The following is a 22,106-nucleotide window of genomic DNA, read 5'->3' on the forward strand; positions in this document are numbered from 1 at the left end:
ACGGCGTGTACCTGGATAGAACCACTGACTTTCCGTAAGCTCGTTGGATGGTTTCGTCCTTAAGAAATTAAGCCTCAGAAATCGAATCCAGCGATTGTGGGAAAAATATACCGATTTTATAAATTGGTCACATTAAATGGCGTATAGGCGTTCTCTTTAGCGATTAGCAAAAATCACACCAGCGATGTAGAAAAATATACCGTTTTATAAATTGTTACATTGTTAGCTTAGGCGTACTCTTTGAGATGAGTAGAGCAATATGGAAATAGTTTTGTAAAATTCTTTCAAGATAAAGTCAGAGGTTTTAGGAGATGTCGTTTATATCTATTTGAGAGAGACGTATTGCAAAGCAAAACTGCTTATGGCATAACAGGGTTTTCAAGTGTTCTGACACAACTAGGTAATGACAAAGTGGGCTAAGTTAAATATTCAGGGTTGTCTTTGGGTTACAAGTTTACAAGTAAGCATTATAGCAGTTACCTTATTGCATACGTATTGCCTGAGAATCAGAAAGTTTTGATACAGTAAAGATCACATTTGCCGTCGGATGATTAAAAACAGTTTAACCCGGGAGAATGCTTCTAACCTACAGTCATTTAACTCAATACTATGGTTGTCTATGGACCTAATACGACCCATAACCTTTGGGGTATATGGCAGTGCAACAATAACCTAGAGTGCAAAACGGTTTCTGATTAATTAAAAGAGAATGTTCGAGGTTACAGTAGAAAACATTACAAGAGGATTGTCTGGGGTCAATAAATGATTAATTTTGACCATGTGAATTGCAATTACCTTGAAACTAAGGCTCTCTGGAACTAAATGAGATAAGTACGACATTCACAACTCGTATAAATACTTGCCAGTGGTTTGCAGATGACGTATTAATATTGTAGGGTCAATATAGCAAAGGTTGCATTGTCAGTATGACTGTAAACAGTTTCGAATTAATAAAATAAAAATACCTGGACATACAACAGTGGAAGTTCATAAAGAATATCCTGTGGTCAAAACATAACTTAAATTTTAGGAGCATTAGGTCAAAGGCAAAGGTCAAGGTTTACCAAAGACTGACGATACCAGGCTACACATTCACGCCATTTTCGGGGCACATATGTGTTTACTTACATCACATGTAATATATATCTGTAACTGGACAGCTTTCTTTTTAGCAGTATCGCAAACTGATTGGTTATTGTTAAAAGTTCTGGTCATTAAATACATTTCCAACTGTTTTCCTTTTATTTTGCCCGACACAGAAGCAGCTGGATACAACCAACTTTCGCATTCTCCGCAAGTGTTAAGAATATTTCTGTGTGATTGGAATGACTTATTACAAACCATTTACACACAGAACATTTTGAAATGAACAGTTACAAATAAAAAGATTATGTTCAACTTGACATATTGGGTCTATGATTGCTTGCAATAACATTATTGCGATACTTTAAAGAATTGGAGGTATTTTACCACTATACCATGTTCGAATAAAATTGTCCCGTTTATAAATTTTAAATTGTTTACTTTCAGTATCTCTACTGGCCCATCCACTATATAAACCGACGACGTTTCCATATTCTAGATGCAAGCAGATATCGAAAAATGTCACGTGTGAGATTGTCAACATCAGCAAAGGTATGTATACACGTAAATACAACGTAAGTACTCATTACATATTAAAATAAGAATTTATGCTACAACTTCTGTAATAAACAAAGCGACTGAACAGTTGGTTTTATAAATCTCACATTTCAGATTACACATATCCGAAACTCATATTTTAAATTAGATATGATAACTTACACCTGGCGGGGATAATTTTTATTTACACTGTCTTGTGACTTTGGAACATGGTGGGGACAAGAGTGAGGTTAGGTGCACCATAAACCAGTTTAAACTCCAAAGTGGTGGTTTTGACACTGACCGGTCCAAGACGGTGCCCACTGTGTTCCTGTGTTTGTTTGTTTTGCCCTTGTGCTTTTATTTTTTTGTTTGTGGTGTGAGAGTGTTGTTCGTGTGTGCTTTTGGGGAGGCTGCGTTTTTGAAACGTGGCTTTCCCAGTTGGACATTCTTCCTTGTTTTTCACAAGTAAAGAATGTTAAAAATAAATAGATTATACAGTATTAAATCTCTAGGTAGAAAATAACGCTAAAAGAAAAATCATAAAAAAAAGGAAGAGAAGAAGGAAAGAAAGGCAACATTAGGATCGCATTCAAAGTGTATGTGGCTGCTGCTACATGTGTAGAAATTTTAAAATAAGACGTGTATTGTATATAAAATTGCAATGGAAAAGGTGCTGTTAAATGCCCGTAAAATGTCCTAGAATGTAGGAAATGAAGAGCTGAATTTCAAACTTGTCTGGGGGTGCATGCCCCAGATCCCCTTAGTGTATACCTGTTGGTAATGACACCTGTTTGTCATAGTAAGTGTTCGGTCGGACCCCCTCCCCCTAAGTAAACTGGCTGGTTCTACGCAAGAGTTTCATCAATTAACATAAGTAGCCATTAATCATTTCTGATAGCCAAGTTGTTCAAAACTTTCGTAAAGTTTAACACGTCGTTAAGTTAACGGTCGTACAATTTTGATTATTATGTAAGCTAACTAATTGTTATTTTTTTAGTTGTTGAAAGCACTGTTAAAATTTTCGTTAAGTAACGAAGTGTTAAATCCTTAAACGAATTGTTAAAAATTTAACAAGGACATCATATCCAATAATATCCCATAATACACCACTTTTTATATTTCCTCTTATAGCATTGAAAAGATGCTTCGATACCAAACATTGTGTTACTGTTGTGTAGCATGTCATATGCTGTTCATATTTCTTTTTTTTTGGCTTTATGCTTATAATTTGTATTCAGTCCCTCTTTCTTCACTAGCAACGTCACTTGCTGTAGTAGATTTTACTGACGACAGCACATTTAGTTGATTGTTGTTATAGTTCAAAATACAAAAAGAACAAGTCATGTAATGTGCCAGTAATCTTTCATGTTTTTGTCACACGTTTTCGCGACCGTCTGGTTTGTTATTCTCCATAGTTTGTCTACTTCATAACCCAACATTCCCCTATTGTTTGTAATACATTCAGACATAATATAATTCTGCAAGTTATATCCGTGATATTATCCAAGCACTTTTGTTATTCTTTCGTTTTTATGTTTACATCTGAACTGTCAAAGGATGTATTGTCTGGATCAACTCCCTTTGATTTTTTGAGGCCTTACCTAGGGGTATTTTTTCTTATATTGTGTAAGATTTGTGTCATCGTGGAAGCTGTTATCACTGACCATTTGTACTTCTCAAATTAATATTTAGGAATATAAAAACAATTATTTCAAGAATGACACAGATTCACTTTTAATATTAAATGTAAAGTAGCAGTTGAAGAGAATTTTTTTCCAGTTCCTATATATAATTATCGCCCTTTTGTTGATCATAAAATTGGTTAGATTGTTGAAATAATAAAAAATGTTTTAAAAAGGCACTGTAAAGCAAGGACTTTCAGTTGAAATATAAAGCTTTAAAAAAACAGTTTAAATTGAGGCCATAATAGCTAAAAGAACATGCATTGTACATTGTATCAAAAAGCTAAAAAAAATATTATGCTTCTTTGATTGTTTATTAATTTGGCTCTATTCCTTATTTCTAATTTTGCACATATTAAGTTCCATTTTTCAACATTAACTATCATCTTTAATAATCACTCACTTTAGATAAATGTACTAGCAATCTAAACCAGAATTACTTCTATGAACAGAATATATTAAAAGTAAAATTGTCATTAAGATAAAATTGACTAAATGTGCATGGCCCTAAAGTGTAACATTGACCATTGAGCATACCTGGAAATTACGTGTGACACTCTGTCTAATTTTTAGGCAGAGGGTTTTTGCCAAATGAAAATAAGAATGCTATATTCATATCAAAGTTGTTCTGCATGGACAAGATCAGACAGGAGACTTGACCAACGAAGTATGACCAGCGATTTGAGCATGACACATAGAGGCTAAACATTTATGGATTGTTCAATACTAATAGCTATTTTGAAAATTTTCTTAAATTGAAACTGTAAAGTCTGCATAGAAAAGATTTGAAATGAACTTTGCCTCAATATGTAAGTGACCAGTGTGATTATGTCAAACATTTGAATTACAGGTATATTAAGATACTATGAAGACAGCTTATAAGATTGAAATCTTATTCCAACAATAAAAAATTATAATTTTTACACCTTTTAAAATGGATTTTGTTTCAAATTAAGCTACATCAAGTACCATTTTGTAGACAGAAATGACTCAAAATGTGTTATTTTGTGTTATTCCATAAATAAGAATTTGACATTTTACTGTTATATGACACAACAGAAAAATACCGCCATTCACATAATCCAAAACTATAAATGGTATCTAGTATCTTGTTTTAATTAATCGTTCCATCAAATTATATTTCAAATATTACACAAAATTTCAGCTTCATTAAAGTATTCAATTTAAATGCCCCAATGAGCAATATTTTAGAAACAAAAGGCCCCTTACAAGTGTGCATAGAGTTAGATCCCTATTGGAAAAGTACATTTTATTACATTTTATTAAATTGTGTAGGTTTCTCCTTTAAAAGACCCATAATGCCTTTGTTTAAAATGTGGCTACCACATTTTCCATTATGAAAATAGAATACATTATTTTCTTCATCCGTTTCGGATAATTTATTTCTTTAATATTTGTCTGCTCAATATACTAGAATGTCTTATTGAATTTATTGTTTTTATTACCTCCCTGTAATGTTTTAACTATAACAGTTCATGTGAAATATCAAAAACTAGTGCTTATCTAACCTTGTATGTACGCATAAAATCTATTTGGAAAGATGTTTCACTTGTTTTCAAGATAAAACTTTAAAGCATTATTATGGACCTTTGATACAAAAGTGTTTAAAAGTGGATTATTTCTTTTTAATTTAATAAAATTTCTCGTTTTACATTTGCATTTGATAAATATTTGAATATTTCAACTTTATTTATTTATTTTCAATCTATCTTGGTTGCGCAACCGAGATAGACAAAAGGAGATAATAAATTCTTTATAAACTTGCATTTCTAATGAATTTTGGCAAAAAATGTTCTAAGTCTTGTCAATGCAAATCTTTGAAAACTTTAATACAATAGTGCTTATATCCATATCATTACTTAGACAAATATGTTTATTAAATCTATATCTATGCTAAAATAATGTTATGTTGGTTGGGCAACCAGGAAAAGAAAATCAAAGTTTAAAAATACTTTCAGTGAAAATCTGACGTGGACAAACACAGCTAAGTGTAAATGATCAGTTTGTAAAATTTCAAACAAATAAATTACTTGATCAAAAACTGTTTAACGACTTTAATAAAACTTGCAAACAACTTGTATTGGCATAATATATCGGTTCATTTCGAAAACCTGCCAGATCCCAACAATGGGTTCCAGTTTGGCCCCTTAAATTTGCTATACAGCCTTGAAAATTGGATGACAAGTACAGTTTTGCACACCGATCTTAAAACTCACTATCAGTGACCATTATTTTGACCTACTGACCTACTTTCTTGTTTTTAATATTCAGTCTTGAAATTTGGATGGCATGTACAGTTCTGCACACCGATCTTAAAGCTTACTTTGAATGACCATCAGTGTGACCTACTGACCTACTTTCTTGTGTGTTTTTTAAGATACATCCTTGAAAATTAGATGACATATAGTTTTGCATACCGATCTTTTCGGTTTGACTCACTGATTTAGTTTCTTGCTTTTAAGCGACAGCAAAAGGATTTGGACCACCTGCAATATTTTTTTTACAGATTTCAAAAGTAATCTTACATAATCTTTACCTTGACCTAGTCTTCTTTTTTTCTGTTTTTAAAGCTTAAGCCAAGAAATTTGTACAAGCAAGCAACTCTACTCAGCTGAGCCATATAGGGCCATCATGGCCCTTTTGTATTATATATTTTAGGCAGACCTTTAGAACAGCATTTTAAATGTTATATCATATAGGCATAGGAAATAGATATTAATATAATTGCACCTTTACTTATCCTACCAGGTGTTCTATATTACAAAGGTGTTTCTATTGTGACATTTTGATACAAACAAAACTGTATTATCTGCACTATTAGTTACTTACTGGTACTTCATTTTATTATTGGCTTGTTAAAAGTTAATTTTTTTTACCATGCGTAAGTTAACAGAATCATCGGAACCATGTTTTGAGGGGTAAATCAAACACAAATGAATAAATCCTAAATGTTTCTGTTGTGCAAAAATGTATGATATTGTGTCTAAAACAGTTTTCATTTTCCATTCAATTGTGTAATTGCAAGGGAAGTAAACTAATAGATATCTCTGCTTATAAGTACTAGCCCAAGGCAAGAGTTGTCATTCTTTGTGGATCACAACTTTAAATTAAATATTAAAACTTCTGTTATTGATATTAACTATTATAAACTTTACATTTATGAAATCATTTTTTAGAGATAGTACCTAAGTTTTTCAAATCATAGGTTTGAAGTTAAAAAGCTTTGAAATGAAGAGAAATGTCCATATATTTCTCAAAAACAGAAATATAGACAATATTTTAACCAGAAGTGCGGAGTTATGAGCATTTAATATTTTCATGATAACGAAAATTTTGTGATCAAGGAAATGTAACTCTTCTTGAACATGGAGAGCATAAACATCAAAGGGACATAATATAGTCAATATTTTCTAATTGGGTGCATTTGATTTAACATTCAACTTTGATCTGGATTGCTACTGATCCATGATACTGTGTGCTAAAAATTTAGAACATCTGGAACAGTCTATTAACAGCAAAACTATGCTTTAGCAGAATCTAAATAGAGTTAAGCTCTAACTGGGACTCGAACCCAGGACCTCTCACCCCTAAGGCAGACACTCTACCACTTCCCTATAACAGCAGTAGCTAATAGCTATGCAGTTTAATTGCTGGATTACATTGCGTGAACTGGAACAATAATCGGTGAACTCCGGATTATCGGCGTATTCGCTTTGTTACCTAACGGCAATTTTTGTGTAAAGAAAAAATATAATATAATGCTGCCAACGTCATAATTGGTCAAATCTGCCCAAATTTCTCTGACGTGTTGTTCAGAGTTTGAACTAACTAACTGGCAGTACCAGTGAAATATTACTTACACTGAATCTTTTTATTTTGCCCTTTTTGCAGCTGCCGAACGGCAAAGACGATGAGATTTGTCCAAATATAAGTAATTATTTTACCAGTTTTGAGAGGATTTCAATTGATGGGAAATTACAGTTACAAACTAAATACCTTTCTGCAACACATGGAGTCATTAGCATTCACTGTCAATCAGTATTATGACTGAGATCGACTGTCATTCATTCATTTCAAAGTTTCATAGACAGAGTCCTGTTGTTTACATTTTTATCGTAACCGGTGCACTTGTAAAAATCACTTTAGTTTGAAAAATCAAAGTATGCGAAGAGCTATGGTACGGTCTCTACATTTTTGGTTATTTCAAGGACTTGGAAATCAATTTCTAGACTTTATTTAATGTATTACTATCATTGAAAATTGAAGGGTCTATTTCTATATCATGACTAAAAAAACATACTCTTTGATTAACAGTTGTGGGGAGTTGTTGCTGAAAATATGATGATAACCATTGTAATCATGGTTAAGGTTATGCAATATTTCCCAAATGAAAAGGCAGTATTTGAGATAATAGATATTCTGAATCAGTACAATAACTATTTTATTAATGTATTAAGTCTAAAATTCTTGAAACATCTAACATATACTAGCTCCTAGGCAATGATATTTTTTATTGAAACTCCTCATAATGATAGAAGTCATTTAGACAAAGTGTAGTGTCAAAGAACCATAACTCTACCTTACCTAGTTTTCAAATTATTTCCCTTTATCAAATAAGGTTTGTCCGGAGCATTACTTGAAAACTATTAATGATATTTCATTGAAACTTCACTCAATGATAGGAATATTGACAGAAAGTGCAATGTTTGAGTGCAATGTTGTTCTTTTTACCTAGTTTTTTTTTAATTATCTACCTTTATTAATACAAAATAAGGCTTGTCTGGAGTATAAATTTAAAAGTATTAAGATATTTGATTGAAACTTCAAATAATCAAAGAAGCCATTGGGACAAAGTGCAATGTCAAAGAATCATAACTGTACCTTACCTAGTTTTAGAATTATCTCCCTTTATAATACAAAATAAATCTTGTCCGGATCATTACATAAAAGTGTTAATGGCATTTCATTGAAACTTCACAAAATGATAGAGGCCATTGACGGAAAGTGCAGTGTAAAAACGAACAATTACACTACCTAAACTAGCTTTTGAATTCCCCTCTTGTTCAATTTTCCTTTTTTATTATCACTATTTGTCTTTGATTTCTAATACGTTATTACCCGTATTGGGACAAGCATATGCATCAGGTAGCATCATTCGGTTTTACCGATTCCTTGTAGTTTTTGTTTTAATTAAAAGTTGCGAATATATATCCAGTCTATTTTAACCTAGATCCAAATCACAACTACAGTATAGTTCTCTAAGACAACATGGCATTAATTATATTGCTATTACAGAAAACAAAAGTAAATCACAAAAATCTGGAATCTGTGACAAATTCTTTACTATCAGTCTAGTGGCTAGTCTACCTCTAACCCTCTTGATAATACCAGTATGTATGTACAGATACTCAAACATTTATTTTGAAAGTAACTACAATTGAACCGGCCTAAATGTGGCCACCTATTAAGCAGCCACTTGTCTTAAGCAGCCAATCTACTAACATACCAAACAGACTTTATGTTCTTATTTCAACTTGTCTGGAGTAGTGAAATGCTTTAAATAACCGCTTAATACTTCCAAATAGACATCAAAATAAAGAATAATAAATAAACAGTTATAGGAGATTTATTGCCTCAATAACTCAATGGTTTATACTGCGTGTCTGAATTTGACCCCTTTTTGTGTCATGCCGAAGATGTGGAAAAGGTACTGGTAACTCCCTTGCTTAAATTGACACTAAATACTTAACTTACTTTAAAGGGTTTTATCAGATGTTAAAATAAGCTCAATACCATCCTTTTTGGTCACAGGAGGACTTTGAAATTCCTGTTGTTATTGATCATCAATATGCTTCTACCAATAATTATCATAGATGTTATGTTTTTCCGTTATTTTTTTGCATAAGTATCATAATAATCATAATAATCCGCGCAGTCTGGTCAGGATCCATGTTGTTCGCTAAAAGTTTCTCCAATTCCAATAGGCTTTAAAAGCGAACAGCATGGAGCCTGACCAGACTGTGCGGATGCGCAGGCTGGTCTGGATCCATGCTGGTCGCACACCCACTATGTTGGTTTTCCCATGGCACGGCTCATATGTATTTTCCTAACCAATTTTGTTCATATATTGTATCTTTTTTGGCAATTCAAGTTGTTTTGATATAGATTGAAATAAAAACTTTAGGTAAATGTTTCAAAATATTTATTATCATTAACACTTCTAAATGTTGGTATTTAACTGCAATAAGTAACAACTTTATTACCTTTCTTTATAAATATAGCACATGAATCAAGCATGTTTCATACTTACTTATATGTTTTTCATTAGTATTAACAGTTTATGCAAGAGAAATAAAGGTACATAGTGTACACCAGGATTTATAATTTAGTGAAATATACAGAATAATGGACATTTTAGATGATGGGCCGTTGCACAGGATACTCTTGTCAGGACCTCATTCACATTTTGATTGTTGTAAGCAGAAAAAATCGAAATAATTCAGTAAATAAAGAAATGTATGTACTTGAACCTTATGGAGGTTTCTATAAATAAAGAAGGACCGATGATTCTTAGGCATTGTATTTATGGCTATCGATTTTCGTTTGTCATATAATAATAATAAAATGTTTCATTGTTTTAAGTAACTTCAAAATGTTTTGTCATTTTTTAGAGTTCGTGTTTACTATTGCAAATACATACAAAGGAAGTGGAGATCAACATCTGTTTCTGAATTAATGAGAAGGTGTATCTCCTGCTTTACTCTTATTCTGCATTACTGGCTTTTCCAGAAAATTATTTGGGATTTTAATTATAAATCAGCAGGAGGTCAGGAAGTATCACGTTGAAAAATTTGTTTATTGTTTTATACACTATTAATATTTCTCCCTGTAATCCTAACTTATAACAGTTTTGTTTTACATACTATACTATACTGTAGATAGCACACTTGACTCTGAAGTGTTGTCAGACCTTCAAAATAAAAATGAAGTGAAATGAAATCATCAGAGTTGCTGATAAAATCTCTCGAAACAGGCTTCAGTCCTGTGTTTCGAAGAAATGTTGTGAAATACACAAGTTTTGAAAATAACTGGGAAATATCTTGACATGGTAGCCATCTTGAATATCTTCGTTAAGTCTTAACAAACATTTTAAAGTACCTCCTTGGGTGATTTAAAATGCGCGTTAAATTTATTGTTAGACCACTTAGTTTAACAGACTTATTGTACTGATATTTCACCAACAACAGATTTTTTAAAGAAAAGGTTTAACGAAATATTTAACGTAGCTTCGCTAATTTAAGAAAAATTGTGCTGTTAAAAGTTCTGAACAACCGAACAGTTTAACAGCAAAATTTAACAAAATAATTAACAAGCATTAATCTATTGAATGAAAATATCATCGTTAAATATTTAACAAAAGTTTTGAACAACTGAGCCAATATCTACAAAATTCAGTGACCTTCGGACAAAAACTCTTGTCACGTTTTTAAATAAGTTTCATGGTAACTTAACTATTATCTTTCGTCATGTGTTAATATACCTCTGTAATATTTCGAAATAAATTGCAAACTGGTGCATTTAAAAAACACCCAATAACTTCACAAATACTTGTTTCTTTAATTTTGCCTAATTGTCCTTCCAGGCCCACCATATATAAATCTATTTTGCGTTTGTATTTACACCAAATAACCTTTTACAAAAACTTCATTGTATTCTTTCTAACCATAGATTCATTTTAATTCAAAACGTAAATTAAGATAGGTAAAATATAATTCCAACTGACTTTGTGATGGCATACAATGATATTCAATAAGAGTTGATTTCAGTTTATACATTGCTTTTGCAGCCTGTCCGATCTTAATTTATCATATGTTATTTGAACCACTAGAGCTAACAATTATCAAATAAAATATATAAACCCTGTCCTTAAAACAAAACTTCAGATCATTTTCATCTGTTCAATTTCAAAAATAATGATTTGGTTTTGGTTTGATTAACACTAAGTTTTCATCTGACACAATAATCTTCTTACAATGATAAACCGTAGTTTTAGATTTTCTGATTTCGCAAAACTAACAATATCATCAGCATATAAAAATAAACACAAACAATTAAAGCAGTGTATCATCAAACGATCTTGAATCTCATCCAAATAGATAGAAAATAGAAATTCACCGTGTCGTACCCCTAGCTTACATGAACAGAACAGAACAAATATTTTATTAACGTATACGATACATGTATCTTGTTAATACAACATGAAATTATACATATAATACAATACACGTGATAGGCAAAATGACTTTTCGGTATATGTAGGGAATGAACAGATCTGATTTTAACCATCAGTATATTACAAGAATAAAACAACGATATCACAATAGAAACAATATCAATCTCGTTATACTAGTATACAAAAATTAATGCTTATAAATAATCTGCATTTACGAATTCAAGAAGTATAGGTAGTTTAATATAAACTGAATGGCAGTATATGTTATATTATAATTGATGTCAACACAAACAAACTTACAAGCATTTCCAAGACACGAGTTTAAATTCCTTGCAATAATTCATTTCTCTTGTTATTAGATAATGTTATATATTTACAGAAATAAACTAGAACAGATTTATTACTTGACTGTAGCAATTCTAAGAATTTATACATACTTGTATGAGTATAGAAATAACGTTTAATGAACTTTGCACGTAATTCTTTATAAACTCTGCATTTAAGAAGAAAATGAAATTCGTCTTCAATCTCGTTAAGATCACATAACTGACAAATCCGTTCGTGTCTTTCTAACCTGTCTCTGCCGTACCTGGCAGACTCTATACGTAACTTATGTGCAGATATACGGAGTTTCGTTAAACAACTTCGTGATGTTTTACATAATAATATATTCAAATAATTTTCAATACCAAAACTTGTTTTAATATGTGAATATAAAGTATTTAAAACATTATTTGCAGCAATGTCGGCACATCATTTTTGCTTAAAACAATCTATAATTCTTTGTTTAAAAATTGGTACAAATGTTTTGGCTTCAAACTGACTTGGTAAATTCCAATCATCAGAGAAACCATGCTCGTTAAGAAGGCATTTCACATGGTATGCCCATTTTTTTACACCATTATGATTACACTGGTCTAAAGCATTTTGATAAATACCTTTTAAAATAACATTATCTGTATTTAATAACTTAAACCAATACTTAATAATATGGACATATCTTTTTATATACAGGGGATAACGCCAAAGTTCTACATAGGTTGCAGCGTTACATGCATTTTGTTTCACGCCAAGTATGTTTTTACAAAATTTAAGGTAAACTCTTTCAAGATCTTTAGACTTTGAGAAACCCCATACCGGACATGCATAATTTAAAACAGAAGCCACAAACGAGTCAAACAGTTGAAGCGATATAAATGGACTTATATCATATTTGTTAATATTATTCATTAAAACATTCATTGCCTTTAAAGAATTGCCAACGATACACAGATTATTAAGAACAAATGAACCAGTATAGTTAAAAACAACCCCTAAACAATTAAAATCATTTACAACTTCTAATGGTTCATTATCATTGGGTTATCAATATTTAAATTACTCTCCTCATTAAAAGATTGTACATCATCAATAACTGTGGTTCGTTTGTCATTAAACATATCTGAGAAGTACTTTTTGGTATCATCTAATGTAATATCACCCTCAATTGTTGACCTGCTCTTTTTGAAATGTTTCCAGAAATCCCTAGGTTTTGATTTACGTAGATTTATCAGCACCTGAGACTGTTTCCATATGTAAGAGCGCTTTGTTTTGCGCAGAATATTTTTATACACATTTTTAAGGTCACATAAAAGAATTCTATTTTCGAATGATTTATCACAATTAAAACTATGTAATGCTTGTTTATACGCATTTTTCGCATTTATACACTCAGCACTGTACCACTTATTATCTGTATTTAATTTGCGTTTATTGCTATAAGTATGCTTGAACAACGGATCGGCCACATCACAAATGATATCTGAAAAATTCAATATCATATTATCAATACAATCATGTTCCAACGAAACTGATTCGCTAATAACGGTATTAAAATCTTATAATCTCCCAATAATGCCCCTTTTAAATAAATCAGTATGCTCTGGCTTCCATCTGTAATATGTATGTGAACTTTCATCACAACTTTGTCAAATTGGATTACATGCATTTATTGTGAATAGTAACGGAGAGTGGTCACTAAACATACTAAATTGACCAATTTGGAAAGTTCTCACTACTTTAAAATCAGTTTCTTTCAGCAAAAGATAATCGATTCTACTATTTGTTTGACGACTATAATAAGAATATGACCCGCAATCATAATCCGAGCCTAATAAGTCGTTAGCTATACGCATATTTGTTGATTTGCATAGATCAAGCATTCTGACCCCTCGTGCATTACACAAAGAATCTTGTGAGGCCCTGCATAGTGGAGCATCAGGAATGTAGTCGTCATAGTCAATATTACTAACGTCTCTGTCACAGACAACATAATCAGGTTTATTACCTACACGACAGTTCCAGTCACCAGCCAGCAATACACTACCTTGTTGCTCATAATAAAAAATATCCTGTGCAAGTATATTGAACAAGTCTATCCCACTATTTCTTTTTGCCCTTCTATGCCTGAATTTTCTGTAAAAATTATAGCATGTAAAATTATTGAGCTCTATATTCGAGTCTTTGTCAGTCCACGATTCAGACAAAATATTGATATCATTATCTTTTATTTTATTCACAAAGTCAGTATCATCCAATTTTCTATCAGTAAGACCATTACAGTTCCACACCAACACTTTCGGTCCATTCTCCGGTAAATCCTAGGCATGGACCGGCTTGCCGTTGATATACAAGGTATCGTATGAAATCCATGCGGTGTTTCCCTCCTCCTTAGTTTTCTTCATCAATGGAACCAAACGTCGACGCTTGGCAGATACATCCGGGGGAAATTGCCCGTGCAGGTAAAATTTAAAAATGTGAATTTGCACACTATATTGCGACCAGTATGCCTCTATCCGTCCCTGACTGTACCCATCCTGTGGACTCGTTCTATTTTCATAGAATCGACGATATCTTGAGCAATTTTCAAGTTTTTTTTATCATGAACGTCCGCAATGAAGCTTCTGTTTCGGTGGCTGATTCACTAATGCCTCCAAAACATGCAAAACCTTCATTACTCGTCTGTCTAAAAACCAAACGCTTTTGGGAAGTGATAAAACAGGGCATACATTCTTTCATTATATAATTCATTCAATAAATAATTTAGAAAGTTATGCAACATAAAATTTATAACCGATGATGATATTTGTCTGGGTTACCGTTGGAGAGGTTTATTTTTAGTATCTTTTTTGGGGGTCTGATCTCTAAAGTTTTTTATGCATTAGTCTATATTTAAATAACCTGGCATACATATTCACCAATACAACATATTGTGTTATGTGCAAAGGTCAAGTTCACAGGCACCCAAGTTAACTCTCCTTTTATGTCTCTTGCCTTTTCCGAAGGAAAAACGGGAACAAAGAAATAGGCTGCGTCCTTCTTTCCGTACGTCCTGACATCTTTTACACTTCGTGTGTGGTCCGTACTCTACCATCCATGAATGGATTTTGAAATTTCTTAGAACAAATATTTCATAATAAGACGACGTGTCATGTGCAAGACCCAAAGACAATGTCACACTGAGAAGTCAAAGGTTAACATGGTCTGTTTCTTGTCCGGTCAGTAACTTTTAATTTTTATTAAGGGGTTTTAAAATTACTATAAATTATACTAATTATCAATATTTCCTAAAATTAGTCCGTGTATCATTTGTAAGACCCAGATCCCTATCACTAGGGTCAAGGTTACCGTATGAGATTTTTATATTTAGTGTTTCATTTGTCTGGTCTGTAACTTTGTTATGCATTGGTGTATATTTAAGTATCTTGGCATACATATTCACCATTACAAGACATAGTGTCATGTGCAAAGGTCAAGGTCACAGGTACCCAAGTAAACTTTCTTTTTTATTCGTGAAATTATCACCCTTTCATGATAAAGTACAATAAATGTTTTTATATCGGTTTTCCAACAGCGACTCTTCACTATGTTTGTTTTCTGGTATATTTTTGTCTTCGTCGTCTTTTTGTTCCACTTAGTCTATGTTCAGTTCTTTATGTTTTATCTTTATTGTACATGTATTCGTGTTGGACCATTTTCCTTGATATCTACTTTATCATTAAAATATTATTCGTAACAAGTATTTTTATTTTGTATAATATTTATTTATAAATGGAATCTGTATACAGTGAATTAACATGTATTACACAAAAATATAACAATAAATGACATTTTATATATATAATTGATCTTTCCTTTTATGTATAAAGAATGGCGGGAAAAAGAAAGTATGTGGCCGCCTGGTCCGTTCGCAATACCAATGTCGAAGTACGGATGTCCGGAGTCACAGTCTCGGGGATGGTCGAAAGGTGTTTTGAAAGTAAACCTTGCAACACAAAATAACAGAACAATCGACTACAAAGGCAACAACTTATTCCCAGAGATAACAAATAATTCTAGAAGTCAGAAACTTAAGTTTTGTGTTAAAACTCGAAATGATCCAACGCTGGACAAAGGCCGTTGGATTTCTGGCAAATACAGTATTTATAAAAAAGGAGAAGGATGCCCTTTAGGTTTGTGATTTTTTTCTTTTGAAGTTTAACATTTTCATGTTGTGACTCAGTTCAATTGTAAAATTCAGATGATTGCTCTTAATAAACGTACATGCAACGCATGTGAATACATTATAATTTTAATTTACTACGTGCGTGTACGTGAAGGGCGCATAAATATTACGTTGTTCAGCCGTTGGAAGGTTCTGAAAGAGATGTCCTCAGAAATCTTATGGTTGCTTAATACAGGATTGATTACAGTATTTAAGAATGTCTGTCTTTTGTGTATACCCATAACGGACCATAAGCCATCTATTTTTGACGGATGATATAACGATAAAGCTGGATCATTTATGACATGCCAGCCGTGATATAGGACATAATATTTTAAACAAACAAAAAAAGAAAAAGATAAAGAATAAGCCACGATCCGTGCAAAAATATTTCATGAGCGACTTTCCAAGGATACTGATCAATCATGAGATTTTATCAATAAAGGCATCATAATATTAATGGCGTCATAATTAACCGGATAATTCATTTGTTAAAATGTTTCCATATGTAACGTCCTTGGCTAATTTAACCTTTTCTAGGCCAATAAATCCTCGCATTGAAGTAAACTAAAGGCAAATTTTGTCGATAAATCAAAGGAATTAGTATATGTTTGAAAATTGGCTCACTTCTTGGTGAAATAGTTTTCACATTCAGGAAAAAGAAATATGTTTTGCTAATTAACGAAATTGTATCACTAACAATAAGAGAGATACAAATTGTGTTACACGTTTTTCAGTGAACCATCAAAATATTTGAATGAAGTATATGTGGTATTTTAGCAGTGAAAACTTTCAACATATTTAATGGTAGAGAACTATGAAATGAATATATTTCAAAACATGAAACAAGGAAATGATTTGTTTTACATGTACGATCAAACTGTTGTCCACTCATGAATACCATATTTTACATCTTCACTCGTGGCTATGACACTCGTTTAAATATTGCCTCAGATGTTCATTCGTGAAAGATATGAATTAAGCCTAAATATTTTTCCATACATAGCAAAGCGGTATGGTGTTATGGTATTTTATATTCCACACAAACGACGAATATACATGTATGATATATATTATGTCCTGTCCTTTTAAGAATGACAATATTCCTATTATTAAACAGTAAAGTTTAATTTAATGCATTTGATAAGCTCTATAAATTTGCAGGGCGGATGTTAAGTTTAATATCAAGGAATTATATCGCGAAGTACAATTTAATCAACAAGAATCAATTAAACTACTTTATATGACAAATATATCAGTAATTTCAAGGATTTTACTACAGTGTAATCCAGTTTTTGTAACAAAATGATTCCTGGATATATCTTTGAGATATAAGTCACAGATTTTCATATCATACACCAGACTCTAGAATTACAAAATAGTTAAGGCATATTTGAACATTAGGACGTTTCTGATTAGCTTCTGAATCAATGCACACTATGACAGGAAAGTCACCCAAAACGAAGCTTTTAAAGATGAAACAGTAGTGGTTGCACAACGAGGCCGGTAGCTAATTCCATGATGCTAATTATTTTTCTTTCTGTATTTCATGTTAACAATTATATCTACCGATATAATTCTGAGGGCTTTAGGGTATTTCAATGATAGAAAAACATACATAACCACTTTATATAGAATGTCTGCAATCCCAAAATAACAAGACGTTATGTTTATTTCGCTAGCATATGCCACGAATGTGTTTGCTTAAAGAGTTTGCTTACACTTTGAATGCTATAGTTGTACACGAATTACATAAATAAGACTGTATGTAAACAGTATTTGATGTACCATCTTAACTGTAGTGCTTATAGTACCAACAATGAAAGGTAATACGTTTGGATTAAATATCAGTTTGTCCATAGTTTTGCCCAATTTTCTTATTAAGAATTTAGTTCAAGCATTTTCATTCTGCAATAAAGTTTAGTAGTTTGCTGCGCCTTTAATGTATAATGATATCATTATATAGCAAATAATTACTATTGTATCGAGTACTGAAAAAAGCAAACAGAGTTGTTACCTTTTCTTTTAGGAGTAAACTTAGAATTAAGGTAGACCTCTGTCTTTGCTCGCACACCAATGCAGACCGTTTACGCCGGATATTATTTCGGCAATTATCGAACCGTTTATTCTGTATGCCAATATATATCGCACAGTGACAGTTCTGCTGTCTGATGACTGCATTATTACAATTTCAGGATTTGAAGAACTCAATCGAACAATTTTCTATAGTGAATATGAGACATATGGACAACTCCCAAATCACGAAGTGTTGGAAGAAGGTATTTGTGGCTGAACAAATGTTCTATATATAGACATAAATGTTGATCCTAGTTACCACTTTGTGAATCGTTATCAAACAATACACAATAATAACATAAAGTTGTGTGGGCTAATCACGCTTTTAGTCTTAATGTAAGGTAACTTAAATATATATTATAAATTGCCTGTTCAAATGGTTATTGGTGCTTTCAACTAACTTGTCAGTTTCTCTGCATGGTTAAAGCATTAATGTAATTAAGAAGTAAACGGCTGCATAGCATAACTTTAAGTTCAATAAGTGACAGTATTGCTTAAACGGCCTCAGATTTTGACACCTTGTCATTTTTTACATTAATAAAACACTTCAATTCATCTGTAATTACCATATCACAAAATGTACATCCAATTACAATGTATATGATCAAGGTATTGAACTTGTCATACTTGCGTTACCTGATATATTGTTAACATAATATGTTATATATATATATTATATAAAAAGAAATTTTTTTGTTTTGAGTGAATATGGAATATATACTGAGAAGTGAGAAAATCCAAAAACATTTCACGAGTGCGTAGCGCGAGTGGAAATGTAAGCATTTTCTCAATCTGAGGTGAAATATTCTATTTTCACGAAAAACAAACATTTTTTTTTTATTTTATGCTTAGTAACGTAGAGATCAATTTGCAATAAATATTAATTTCAGCGCGGGAAACAGACGTGCATTAACGAACATGACGTCAGACGTGTTGTGACGTTAGTAAGACGCACGCGCCCTAAAGTTCCTTTTTAATTTATTTATTGCTGCATAAGGTTATGAAATTCTCATTAAGTAAAAAAAAATATACTAGAAAGAATAAAGTGCGACCACAATTTTTATCCTGTCTTAAGCAAATAATTAAAAATTTAAACATGGTACAGGTAGATCGGCAAAGCTATATCAATTACAGTGAGTGATATGCAGTGAGTGATATGGATTATATGTCACTGATAAAGCACAGTATTTCATCAATAAGCATAAAACTAAATGTTATAACCACAATATTAACACCAACTGTATGTGGTCATAAGAGTACTGTTAAGTTGGATAAAAAACGCAGCATGTTACATTATGATAATTAGATATCTCCTTTTGAGATACCTTCCAACAATGTTCCTTATCGCAAGACAACTACAATCTTTATAACTAGTAGGAATACTGAAATAAAAACTGGGTTAGTTTTGTTCATTGATTTAGTGAAAAATATATTTAGGTTAAAGAGAACATGGTTATATAAAAGCAACTAATTTGAACGAGTAAACAGATTACAGGTTCCGGGTTTCCTTTCTCTCTTTTAAACGTTATATCTTGCTGTGACATTAATAGGTTGTAAAATCACCAGAGCTACATTTAACACTAAGGTGTCGTACTTTCAGAGCACTTTGACAACTACATCACTATGACGATGTGCGGACGATCAAATATTACAGACTTAGAAGTTGCGGACACCATGTCAGCGTTTGGAATGTTGAAAACAATTTTTATGCTTATAAGGGCAAGATATTTATCACAATATCTCTTTGATTTAGTAGCGTTAACTGGTAGAATAAACATTATATGGTACTTTGCAAACCGCACAATATCTAAGTCTTCACAGGTAGTAGTAAACTAAATATATAAAGGAAAAATAAATAATAAGGAATATGGTATGTTAGAAAATATATTCTTAAATAAATGGCGAAATTAAGAATAATTCATGTTTAAAGAATTTCCAATATCTGATAAGACTTATAAAGTTGCTAATGAACTAGTAAGAAACAACACATGTTTACTCTCTCTAAATTGTATTGCTTTGTACAAAAAACATTAATTTCTACAGGACTGCATTATATTAAGAGTCTCTTTGGCAGTCGGAACTTGAAATCATTGTGGATATTTTTCATGGACTTTTGAAGTAATAAAGTATAATTTATAAAAGGCTGTAGTCAAAATTTTACAGTAGGAACCCAGTTGCTGCTGATATTTAAACAGAACAGTTTAGCCAATATTTCTATTCATCGTATGATAAAGGGAATTTATTATTAAAAATAAAAGTTCTTTTACTGGTTTAACTAGTTTGCTCTTTTGTTTCAGAGCAAAGGGAACCCTTGTCCACAGTTCACAGGAACAGCTACCTCTGCAGAAACAATATACTGTCTCTATGAGCCAACGGGTAAGGCTAATTTTACTGTGTAATTGCCTTTCCAAGAAGTAAGAATAGCTTCATGTCTTCATAGCCTTTTATTGATGCTTCATGTCGTCTTTGAAAAAAAGTTAATTAATCTTGAAAAATTGTAACAAGATATTTCATATCTTTTAGATGTTCCTCATTCAAGAAACATTTACTCAATATTGTACTATTCCATTCATAAAAGAATGCCAATCTATACGTATTCTAATCGCGTGAAAAACGATCATGAATGTATAGGCTATAATTACTCACTATATAAATTTCACTTTAGAGAAACTCTGAAATACAACATTTTTGGATATCACTTATAAACGTTTTACAATAAAGCTTTATCTCCTTCAGTAACCAAGAACTGACATGTAAACCAAAAATAGGAAATTTGAAACATGTGTCATGTCCGTATAATTTCAGTCTTTTTTCCTAATTGCTACGCACTTCATAATAATAAACAAATTACAGAACTTGACAGATCTTACCTCGAAAAATGGACCTTACTTAAATATTTTAAAGCACAAAAGGACCTTAATGTTTAAAAAACAGAAAGGGAGGTTGTAGTTCCGGCGTACTTATCTCTACCAAAAGACAATGTAAAAAGGTGAGAAAACTCTACCTTCTTCAAAAGAAAATGGGGCATCACACTTAAATGAAGACAACGCACTGATGATTCCTGCAAATACATATTGACGAGTCGACTTTGTTTTCAGACGAACTAAATACTGTATTTTTTGTGTTTTATATGATTTATTTCAGTTGTCGAAAATGAGGAAGAAAGAGAAACAACTGCAAGTATGTTAAAGTTATTTTTATTCTGTCTTGACAATTTTTTAAAAGTTTTCCTTGATCGAAAAGTTGAGGTATCTGTGTGTCTGACATCTCTAGGACAAGCACGTCTAATTGATGAGGCTATAGTTAATTGTTTGATTTTAAAGAATTAAAACTGGTTGATGCAATCTATCCTGTTTTTTCCAAGAGTATCTGAATGTCGTATGGATTAAAGATGCTGTAAATAGCTTCTTTAAGATGATAGAGACGTCTTCCGTCAAAGTAATTACTAATAGACTATTCCAATCATTTTTGCGATGAACATTCTAAGCAACATTGAGGTCCTGAAAGTGATGATTCCAATATCTTTTTGGACAAATGGATAAACAATAATTTTAAATCTGGCTTTATCCTACTTCTTTTCTTGACCAGAATGCCGTGCGAGGTTGGCATGCCCTTAAACGCGTTTAAACCCCCAGATTCCTTTATATAATGTACTGACCGTTCCAAGGCTGTGCCCCTATTTTCAACTTGTTTTCTGTCCCGTATGTTGTCTTGTTTGTTGTTAGCGTTTTGTCCTCTTTCTCCTCACCCCCCCCCCACCCCCACCCCCTCCCCATCTCGCCCCATCCTTTCTCCTTGCATTTGCGTTCCCTTGCTTTGGCATCCCCTTCCCCTTTTACTATCAATAAGTTATCGTGCACACCTTAATTTTGGCTGACTGAATCCTAAGGCTGTACCCGATTGTTGTTTTTCCCGCTTAAGTGCGTGCGTCTGTGTGTCTTGAGCGATG

At 32.2% G+C, this 22,106-nt stretch overlaps 1 protein-coding gene across 1 annotated transcript; it reads left to right on the forward strand.

Moving 5' to 3' along the window:
* The first annotated feature begins 1,534 nt into the window (after positions 1 to 1,534).
* Positions 1,535 to 21,334, forward strand: LOC128548432 (uncharacterized). Its single transcript, XM_053523222.1, has 5 exons — positions 1,535 to 1,635; positions 15,747 to 16,049; positions 18,277 to 18,360; positions 19,758 to 20,533; positions 21,302 to 21,334. The coding sequence occupies exons 2-4, from the start codon at positions 15,767 to 15,769 to the stop codon at positions 19,991 to 19,993; spliced, it is 603 nt and encodes a 200-aa protein (XP_053379197.1). The 5' UTR covers positions 1,535 to 1,635; positions 15,747 to 15,766; the 3' UTR covers positions 19,994 to 20,533; positions 21,302 to 21,334.
* Positions 21,335 to 22,106: the final 772 nt, after the last annotated feature.

The sequence above is a fragment of the Mercenaria mercenaria genome, chromosome 2 (assembly GCF_021730395.1).
Source record: "Mercenaria mercenaria strain notata chromosome 2, MADL_Memer_1, whole genome shotgun sequence".
Taxonomy (NCBI): domain Eukaryota; kingdom Metazoa; phylum Mollusca; class Bivalvia; order Venerida; family Veneridae; genus Mercenaria; species Mercenaria mercenaria.

Bases quoted from the DNA above. Each gene is read 5' to 3' on its own strand.
- LOC128548432 (XM_053523222.1), top strand. From the start codon at position 15,767: ATGTGGCCGCCTGGTCCGTTCGCAATACCAATGTCGAAGTACGGATGT. The intron at 16,050-18,276 runs GTTTGTGATTTT...TTACAATTTCAG, and splicing joins AGGAGAAGGATGCCCTTTAG to GATTTGAAGAACTCAATCGA. The intron at 18,361-19,757 runs GTATTTGTGGCT...TCGTACTTTCAG, and splicing joins TCACGAAGTGTTGGAAGAAG to AGCACTTTGACAACTACATC.